At 43.7% G+C, this 10202-nt stretch overlaps 1 protein-coding gene across 1 annotated transcript; it reads left to right on the top strand.

Annotated features, from left to right (window-relative positions):
* The first annotated feature begins 4616 nt into the window (after positions 1-4616).
* Positions 4617-9868, top strand: LOC109780842 (disease resistance protein RGA5). The gene is made up of 4 exons (XM_020339429.4): positions 4617-4851; positions 5328-6448; positions 7157-9198; positions 9450-9868. Exons 2-3 carry the CDS (start codon positions 5607-5609, stop codon positions 9144-9146), a joined length of 2832 nt encoding a protein of 943 aa, XP_020195018.1. The 5' UTR covers positions 4617-4851; positions 5328-5606; the 3' UTR covers positions 9147-9198; positions 9450-9868.
* The last annotated feature ends 334 nt before the right edge of the window (positions 9869-10202 follow it).

The following is a 10202-nucleotide window of genomic DNA, read 5'->3' as shown; positions in this document are numbered from 1 at the left end:
TCCAGGCTTTCGTCCTTGAGTCCCTCACATAGGATCTATTATATGGAATGGCATGGTCAATGTCCTCTTTCATGCAATTTGCCTCCACATCGCCAACATAATGCTCATGAAGATAAGCCTCTGGTTCATTACCATTGAACTCATCACCCTCCATGTCCAAGTCTTCCTTATCATTTGGTCATTCTGGACGAGGCTCAAAGGTTGGGTCAATGGAGGTTGGCTCATTGTTGTGTCATACACATCAGCCTCCGGGTTGACATGTGGATCAACCCCAACCAGGCTACTAACATCACATGAAGATGCACACCGATTTAAGTCAATGTGCAATCGAGCATTGACCTTCTTTGTGGCAAATAACTCGAATGATTTATCTTTTGAGGCGAAAACACTCTCCTTATATGCTTCCGAATGAAACTCGGAGACAAGATGCATTCTCTTCCAACGAATGTGTTGTCCAAACCAAGCATTATACCTTCCGATCAAGTCAACTCCATCACTTTCATCCATCCGATTCAACCTTCTTCAAAGCTCTACCACAACCTCGTCAAGGCTAGGACTTGTCGGGAAAAGTACATATGTTGAAGATGTATCACCACCGGGCTTGCCATGCTAGACGAGGCATACGCCGTAAGTCATCGTCTGGCTGCTTCGCAGAGAGCACCTGCTCAAGATAAGTGTCGAAGGTCGGGAGGCTGTACATGGGGTCGTCGATTATGTAATGGTCGAGTGACGCCTCGCCGAGCGGTGGCGGGACTTGGTACGTGTCGTGTGCCGGAGGTGGCGCCACCCCCGTCACGGGTTGAAGCTCCAGGTCCAATGTTGTCCTTTGTTTCATCTTCGTCTTCCTCACACTCATAGTCGTTGTGATTGCGGGAGAGGGGGAGATGTGGGGGGAGGGGGCATTAGCCCCCTCTCTAGCCCATAATAGTGTTAATGTTATGTTCACCAAAGGACTAACTGGTTTTGCCGTGATCGCATGTGTTGCTACGTGTTGCCATTGCCGGTGCTAGTATTTATTCAACATACTAAATGGTCTCTAAATATTAAAATGCATATAGAAAAAAAATGACCATGTATTAAAAATGATGATTTTTTTATAATTTATATAAAAATATTAATCAAGCATTTGAAAAGTGTTAAATGTGTATAGAAAAAATGTTGGCAATGCATTAAAAAAAGATAATTTATATCAAGTATATAAAAATTGCAGTCAAGTGTTAAAAATGTTGGTCAAGCATTTGAAACATGTTGATCAAGCAGTTGAAAAATGTTAAATGTGTATATACAAAAATATGGTCACATATTAAAAATTGATGATTTTTTTATAATTTATATAAAAAATTAATCAAGCATTTGAAAAAAATGTGGAACAAGTATTTGAAATGTTAATCAAGCATTTGGAAAATGTTAAATATGGAGAGAAAAATGTTGACCATGTGTTAAAAATAAAGTTAATTTTGTATTGAAAAATGTTAATTGTGTATTACAAAAATGTTGTTGACATATACAAAGATTGTAGAATGAAAAACAAAAGGAATAAAGAAAACCAAAAGTATGCAACCAAAATAGAAACAAAATAAACCAAAGAAAGAAGAAAATGAAAAATAAAACCGAAGAAACAAATGCAGAAATAACAAAAAAGGAATGAGAACAAAACAAAGAAAATGAGAAGAAAGAAGAAAACAAAATAAAAAAGGAGCATTGAAAACCGAAGAAAAAATGAAAAAGTGGAGAAGAAAAAAATAAAAGAAACAAAATAAAACAAAAAAATGGTGAAAACTAAAAGCAAAAAATGCTGGGAAAACTAGTGTTAATCGGCTTATTCTGGCACAAGTAGACCTCGCGCCTGTACTTCATCAATTACCCGCGACAAGCCTAGTGTCTAATAGCGCTGGAAATCGACCAGGAGACCAGGAATGGAATCCTTGCTCGTGCGGTCGTTCCCTTTTTGTTTCCTTTCTTCTATAAGCGAGAGTTAATGGGTTGGCCCGTTATTGTAGATGCTTGCGCACTGAGAGCTCATTTCATCTCGCTTAATGCCTTTTTTTAAGGTAACTAGGGCTTTTATTAAAAGTTCACGACATCCGGAATACAAGCAATCTCCGGCAGAACCCCTAGCTTAATGCCAGATATAGCTCTCGCGTGGAATGCCTGCCCAAAAGCAATCCCAGCCCCGTGCAACAATTATGACACCAATTATAATCCGAGATCTCTCAATCAACGCCTTATTCGCCACTTTACCAGCTGGCTCTCCAGCTCAAGGTTGGTTGGCCTGGCCCATTAAGCACAACCACTTGCTTAGCTCGGTCATCCATTGACCGTCTGACCCTTGACCACTCACCGTTTGACCCCATTGACCATTGATATTTTAAATTTTTTAAAAGAAATTGCGAGTACACAAAGGTTCACAATTTGGGAAAAAAAGGTTGAAAATACAAAAATAGGAATTTGAAAAAGATATTAATTTTTTTAAAAAAAATTGAAAAACATTTGTGAATTTGAAGAAATTTCATTAATTTTTTTAAAAAGTTCACAAATTTAAAAAAATCATGAGTTTAAACTAAAAAGTTCCCAAATTTGGAAAAGGTCGTGAATTAAAAGAAAAGACAAGAAAAATGGAATATAGAACAAAAGGAGGGCATGGAAGACACATAAAAGAAAAGGCCGGCGGGGCCAGGGAAGAAGCTTCCCAAAATCGGGAGGGCTTCGGAAAACTGAACCTCGAAATACTCTTAGATGGGCCGGTCCATTAAGAAGGATGTGGAGGGAGAGGGTTTCCATAAAAAAAATGATTAAGCCTGCATTTGGCCCAATTTCTATTTGACGCCCTCTGCACCGCCGAAATCACTAATTAAGGAGTGCTTCTTTCAAAGATCACTTCCACCTCCTCACGTTGCGACAAATGGCGCACTACATGCACGCCACTTGTCGCAACCTGGTAGTTTTTCCTTTTCTGGCAGAAAAAATTAGTGAAGACCTGTAAAAGGGTGCCTTCCTTTATTCTCTAAGTTTTTCAACAAATAGCTTCTAAGTTTTTTAAAAAGAAAACTCGCTTAACCAAAAAAAGGGTGCCTTCCTTTATTCTCTAGTGCATGCAAGCTTCTTCAACGTGACTATGGTTCGAGTCCTTGTTAGGTTTAATCTTGATTGTATTAGCATTTTAGTTTGTTTTGGTTCTGCATCATGTAGTTCAGGTTAGGGATTGTCTGGCAAGCCCACGACAAGGCACGTGACGAAGGCGAGATGTGAGGCTGTGCAACGCAGGCACGCAGCCGGAGGACGTGATGCTGAAGAGCCGTGTGATGCGGCACGGCTGTGTGAAATAGTAAGTCACGTCCGACGTCCGTACCTGGTTGTTGTGGCTGAGCGTAGCGGCTGAAACGTACATCCGCAGGTGCTATTTTTTTTAACATAATACAGACACAGCTTATATACATGCATACATTCATTTCTATGAACGCATATACACCATATTCCTATGAGCACCTTCGAAAGACTGAGCTGGCATATTATCTTGAAATTTAAGAAGTCACTGTAAGCACCTCGTCGTCCACGGAAACGTCTCTTCTCACTGAATGTGCATCGCCGGAAATTCTGAGATAAATCCAGGAATAAATGCGAGCATCAGGACTTAAACCCTGATGGGCCGGGGATACCACAGTCCCTCTAACCATCCAATCACAGGTTGGTTCGCGCGCAAGTGCTATTTAAGTTGTACTCCACGACATACCCGTCACCACCACCACCACCAGCAGGCTAAATTTCGTGTTTTGATCCTTTTTCGAAACTTAATCGAGATCTGACCCTTTTGCTACCGCCAAGGTCCATGGCGGTGGGGTATAACAGCCTACCGCCAAGGTCCCTGATGGTAGGATTGTGCATCCTATCCAAAAAATTTCCTAAGTATGAAACACAGTGCATGCTCACACTTACCGCCGGGTACTTTGACGGCAGGGTTGTACAGGCTACCGCCAGCCTGTTTGGCGGTAGGGATGTTTCCTACCGCCAAGGTGCCTGGCGGTAGGTTGTTACACCCTACCGCCATGGACCCTGATGGTGCAAAAGGGCCAGATCCCAAAAAATTTATAAACTGGGCTCAGATCTCGATTAACTTTCAGAAAATGGTCAAAACACGAAATTTTGCCCCACCGGCACCGTAGGCCGTGTGGGCGCCGTGGTCACCACGACCACCCCGCCACCATCGATCGCAACCTGCACATGCCGCGTCTGCCTTTGTTTGGGGGCCGCCGCCCCACCTCTGGACGCCGCCTCCTTAAGATCGCCACGACATCGGCAGCGGCGGCAACGGGCAGATCTCCTTTTTTATGTTTTTTCTAATTTCAACTTAAGTTCTATGTGCGTCCGTGACTATCATGGACTTTTTAATTAAGTTATTGTAATATATTCTCATTTTAAATTATTTTGCAATGTTTTTTTCTTTTTCTTGAAGTCCAAACCGAGTGTAATGTTTGGGATGCTATCGTTCATTGGGCACACCACATCTGGATGACCAAATCCAGACACAGACATTCGTTTTACTGACCCAAACGGACAAGATCCGGGGTAAAACGGACGTTTAGGGTCGTGTGTTGGCCTCAACCCAAAAAAAACAACTATGAGCACAAATGTCCCCATTTTCCAGACATCCCCACTCCAATTTGCTCCTCTTCTTGCGTTGGATAATCCAAAGCGCAGCAAGCAAAGGCTCCAAGCAGTTAGCTTCGGAGGCGTCGGTGCCCGAAATCAGTGGATACCAACAGGAAGTCTTCCCTTCTCCCCCAGCCCTTGCCCGGAGCGCGGCCGACCAGATCGGCGGCGGCAGGGGGCGACCACCGATCGAGGACACCGGAGGTGATTACTGATTTCTGGAGTAATTGCGTAGCGCAGTTACTGATTTATAGTTCGGTCTATTTCTGTTTCTTCGTCTTCATCTTAATCTCGTTGTACATCTTGACATGGAGTTAGTCACCGTAGAGCGTCAAACTTACGATTTTGTGAATCTGCACAAGTGCCACAGTACCAATTAGTATTTCAGCGAAGTTCATCCGGGAAATTAGACGAGGTCCAGTCGAAAACGGAAATTTCACCAGACCTCCGCCCGTGACCATAGTTTCTACGGAGGATTTCCACCTTCTCTGGCCTTTATCGGCGCATCGTTGTAGCCGTGTAGGTTCTTATTGATTCAGATACACATATGCTGCATCAGCAAGAGGCAGGCAGCGTCAGAACTAACTGTCAAGTTTTACTTTTGCTTGTGTTGGTAGGCTAAACTGCTATTGTTACAGAAATTAACTATGCTTTTATCTTTCTCCATTGTCATGTCTTAGGATTGGGGAGAAAAGATTGCAGGAAGAGACCACAAACATGTGCTGCTGCTTGCTCAATAACTGACAAGGGTAATCTTTGTGCTGTGCCTCCTTCGTTCCACACGTGTCAATTTCAGACCCCAACCCAAGAAGAAACAGAAATAAAGAAAGAAAACAGAGAAATGGAGTGGAGCTTCTCTGCTATGCCTCCTTGGTTGATCGCTTCATCTCCAGACTCCAAGTGCCTGAGCACTGAGCAGTGACATGACTTCTTGAGTGGAGGCTAACAGAGGAAAGGCCATGGAAGCCGCGGCGGTGAGCGTGTCACACGGAGCCATAGGCTCCCTGCTTGGGAAGCTCGGCGATTTGCTCGCCGGCGAGTACAACCTGCTCAAAAAAGCAAAGGGCGAGATCATGTTCCTTAAAGCCGAGCTCGAGAGCATGCGTGTGTTCCTAGAGAGGATGTCGGACGCGGAGGAGGAGGAGGCTGACAAACAAGAAAAGTGCTGGGCTGAGGTGGTCCGTGATCTGTCTTACGACATCGAGGACAATGTCGACGACTTCATGCTCCGGGTGGAATGCGAGTCAAACAGCAAGCCACATGGCTTCAAGGGGTTCATTGAAAGGAGCATGAACTTGCTGACGACAATCAACACTCGGCATAAGATCGGCAAAGAGTTGCAAGGTCTCAAGAGACGAGTCATGGAGGTGAGCGAGAGGCGCATGAGGTACAAGGTTGACAGCACTGCTTCAAAGCCAAACAGCACGGCCATAGACATACGCCTGTTGGCGCTCTATGCGGACACGGCGGGCCTCGTGGGCATCAATGAACCGAGGGACGAATTGATTGAGGTGATGCTGGATGGAGATGGTGTCTGTGCACCGCAGCAGCTGAAGGTGCTCTCTGTTGTGGGATTTGGAGGCCTTGGTAAGACTACACTTGCAAATGCGATTTATCGAAAACTAGAGGGGCAGTTCCAGTGCCAGGCTTTTGTTTCTGTGTCCCAAAAACCTAATATAAGGAAGATTCTTAGAAACATGCTCTCTCAAGCTGGCTACATGGTCCTGGATCAAACTAATATGGAATCATGGGATGAGGATCAGCTGATCAGGACACTTCGAAGATTTCTTGCAGACAAGAGGTACTCAATTTTGGAAATGACTTTACTCCGAAGTAACCTATATATAGTGCTCGGTTTATTTTTGTGGGAAGATATTGTTTTAGCTTGCTGATATGCTGTTGTAGAAATTCCTGTGGCTGTGGTTAAGAAACTTACATCTTAGACCCTCTTGATGGGCATTTTATTAGTGAAATTAGTTAAGCCATTAAGTTCCCTGAAACCTCTATAATCATGTCATTAGTTCCACATTTGATTTTTTTTGTTGGTCACTGAAAAACATCACAAAATTTACACTAGTTTGGAGAATTAAACACTAGTTTGAGGAATTAAACACTAGTTTGCAAGTCAGAGTTCTTACAATTAATTTTCATATATTTCTCGAAGTCAAATGAACATCGCAATTTTACAAGTGCCTGCATAAGTTTTTTTAAAAAAGAGGCAACACCTGCATATGGTTCTGTTTTGAAGCATTTACTCAATGATTCACAGAAAAACAAGGCAGCGTGAGCTGTGAGCTACCATTTATTCTATTCTAAAACCAAATGGCCCATTTTGGCACCACTAAGGCTGAAATATCACTCTTGTAAGGATCATCAAGTATATGCAGAATGCAGTTTTGGAAAACTAAAAGGTAGAGGTTTTCTTTGGTGTGTTTTAGCCTTTTGAAGTTTATACTTGCAGAAAATGAGGACGCTTATTATGCTCCATCTAATATAACCTTTTTGGCAGGTACTTTATTGTAATTGACGACATATGGGATGCAACAACGTGGAGTATTATTGGGTGCGCTCTGCCAGAAAACATGAACGGCAGCAGAGTAATAACAACTACACGAATTGTGACTGTGGCTACAGCGTGCTGCTCCAATAGCTATGATTATCTTTATAAGATGAAATTACTTAGTGATGAAGAGTCAAGAAAGTTATTTTTCAGAAGGGTTTTTGGTTCAGAGGATGGTTGTCCTACGTATTTGGAAGACGTTTCGGCTGAAATTCTAACAAGATGTGGTGGCTTGCCACTCGCAATTATCAGTATATCCAGCCTTTTAGCCAGTCAACCAAAGATGCTGAAGGGGCAATGGGAGGACATATTGAATTCTTTGGGCTCCAACTTTGAAGTGCATCCCACATTGGACGGAATGAGAAAAATACTAAACCTTAGCTACACAAATCTTCCTCATTATTTGAAGACATGTATGCTGTATTTGGGTATATATCCAGAGGATTATACAATCAACAAGAATGATTTGGTCAGGCAATGGTTAGCCCAAGGTTTTTGCAGAGGGCAATGGTTATCACACGTGCGGGATCCAGAGGCTGTTGCAGAGGGCTATTTCAATGAACTTGTCAACAGGAGCATTGTTCAACCGGTAGATACAGATCATAATGATGAGGTGTTGTCTTGCAAAGTGCATGATATGATGCTTGATCTTATTATGCACAAGTGTAGAGAAGAGAATTTTATCACTGCAGTAGACGACTTACAAGCCGTGATTGGACTGCAAAGCAATGTCCGTCGACTCTCCCTCTGCTTGGATGGTGTGATAGATGGCACTACATTGGGAGCAACCCAGCTCTCACAAGTAAGAGCGCTAGCAAGATTTGGTATCTCCACATATACGCCGCCTCTATCAGAGTTTAAGCATCTCCGAATCTTAACTCTTGAATTTCCAACTAGGCTTGTGACACTTGACCTCACAGGAATGTGTCATTTGTTCCTGTTGAGGTACCTAAAAGTTGTAGCAGCTTACGGTGAAATAGTGCTACCAAGGAAAATTCGGAGACTGGAGCAATTAGAGACGCTTGAATTAAGAACTTACGAATATAGCGTGGTTCAAGTTCCATCAGATATTGTTCATCTGCGCCAGTTATTGCACCTGATCGTTCCTATCGGGATAAGTTTGCCCTCTAGGATTGGCAGCATGAAATCCCTACGGACACTGCGAGGCTTCGACTTGGGAATGAACTCAGTAGAAAACATCAGAGACCTCGGAGGTCTGACCAATCTGAAGGACCTTGAAATATGTCGTGTCTACCGGAAGCAATTGGATGAGACAGAAGCAGCAAAACTTATGAATATTTTGAGATTCTCCCTAGAAAAACTTTGCAACCTCAGATACCTGTGTATGGAATCTTATCTCCCCAGCGCATGCTCGGATGCATTGGGTTCACTATCCGCTTCTCCCCGCCTTCTTCGCAGACTCCATTTACGGGGTTGCATGCTATCGAGGGTTCCCGAGTGGATTCATGAGCTCCATAACCTCTACGACCTTGCGCTAGGGGTTAAGGAGCTGTTGGATGATGGTGTTGGAATCATTGCACAGTTGCACTCCCTCATCCACCTGCATTTGTACATCTTTGGAACTCCTAAAGAGAGGGTCACCATCTGCGGAACAGGATTCCTTGCTCTCAAGCATTTCCAAGTCACCTGCCGTTGGACATCATACCTGGCGTTCGAGGCAGGGGCAATGCCCAAGCTCCAGAGGCTCGAGGTCGGATTCAATGCGCGCGGATGGGAGCAGCACGGTGCTGCTTTTGTCGGCATCGAGCACTTGTCAGGCCTCAAGGAAGTCTCCGTACGCATTGGCGGATATGGCGCCGAGGAATCGAGTGCAAGAGCTGCGCAGTCTGTGCTTAGGGATGCCATTGGCATACACCCGAGTTGTCCTAGAGCTAACATCAAGTGTGACGAGAACATGAGTTTCACTTTTGATGACTAGAAGAAGGAGGAGGAGGAGGTTGTGAGCTCTAGCACTTGAAGTCCAAATGCTGGTAAGGACCACCCAATGAGGCGGCAACTAATAACCCTAACACCACCACTCTCTCGTTGATTTTTAATAATCTCTTATGCTTGCGCCCTTTATTCCCTGCAAGTTTTATTTCGTGTCATGCCTGAAATGTGAAACTCTTTCCACATTTCTGCATGAATCGAAGATTTTCATGTGAAGTTCATGCAAAAATAATAATTCAAACATGCTCTTAATCCTGGTGTTAATCCTGGTGTGTTTGATTGTTGTCAACAGGATTTCTGTCTCAAGCTGGACTGATGAACTCTTCACTAGGAAATGTGGAGGGGGGGGGGGGGGGGGGGGGGGGGGGGGGCTCTGTATACACCGGTACATCTACGTGCTTCATCGTCAAAAGATTGTGCTGCCACCATTTACCATATTTCTGTTAAGAACCTATTTTTTAAGACCTGTTGTACGCACTGTTCCTAGATTGAATCACCTGTGAAATTTATTCTGCTTGCTAGGTGTGAGCTTGAGTTGTGTGCTTGTGTATATTCGAACGATGAATTGGTGAAAAAGTGATATGTGTATGAAATTTCGAAACGTTCAGCTGTTATATGTAAATCAGTGTGTGTGTTCATGGGAAAGCTTATCCATGTATCGATCTCACTCGGCTTCTTCCATCGATCAGATGTGCAGATTTCACATGTTTCCATTTTAGTCTTTGCAACATCTGAATGAAAACTGCAGGCTGTTGGTGCCAGAAAGAAATGGTTTCAGTTTTTATCTTGTTCTTGTTGGCGAATGCGCAGCTGTTTATACTGATGTGTGCTGTTATTATTTGAGGTATCCCTTGCCTGATGCACTGATGCTACAGCCTTATGTGGTGCTGGTTAGTTTTTGCTGGTCACCGGCTCACCACCGGCCTCGCTGACAAACGCCCATGGTCACTGATAGGCGGTGACAGTGCCATCTTGAATCCTAGGTAGTTTTTGAAAAAGGATGTTTGATTACACATCATGAAAACACGAGGATCTCCCTAGTGGT

Source organism: Aegilops tauschii, chromosome 6 (assembly GCF_002575655.3).
Source record: "Aegilops tauschii subsp. strangulata cultivar AL8/78 chromosome 6, Aet v6.0, whole genome shotgun sequence".
Classification (NCBI taxonomy): Eukaryota; Viridiplantae; Streptophyta; class Magnoliopsida; order Poales; family Poaceae; genus Aegilops; species Aegilops tauschii.
The sequence above is the reverse complement of the archived record's forward strand: the minus strand, read 5'-3'. Positions and strand labels throughout refer to the sequence as shown.

Bases quoted from the DNA above. Each gene is read 5' to 3' on its own strand.
- LOC109780842 (XM_020339429.4), top strand. From the start codon at position 5,607: ATGGAAGCCGCGGCGGTGAGCGTGTCACACGGAGCCATAGGCTCCCTG. The intron at 6,449-7,156 runs GTACTCAATTTT...CCTTTTTGGCAG, and splicing joins AGATTTCTTGCAGACAAGAG to GTACTTTATTGTAATTGACG.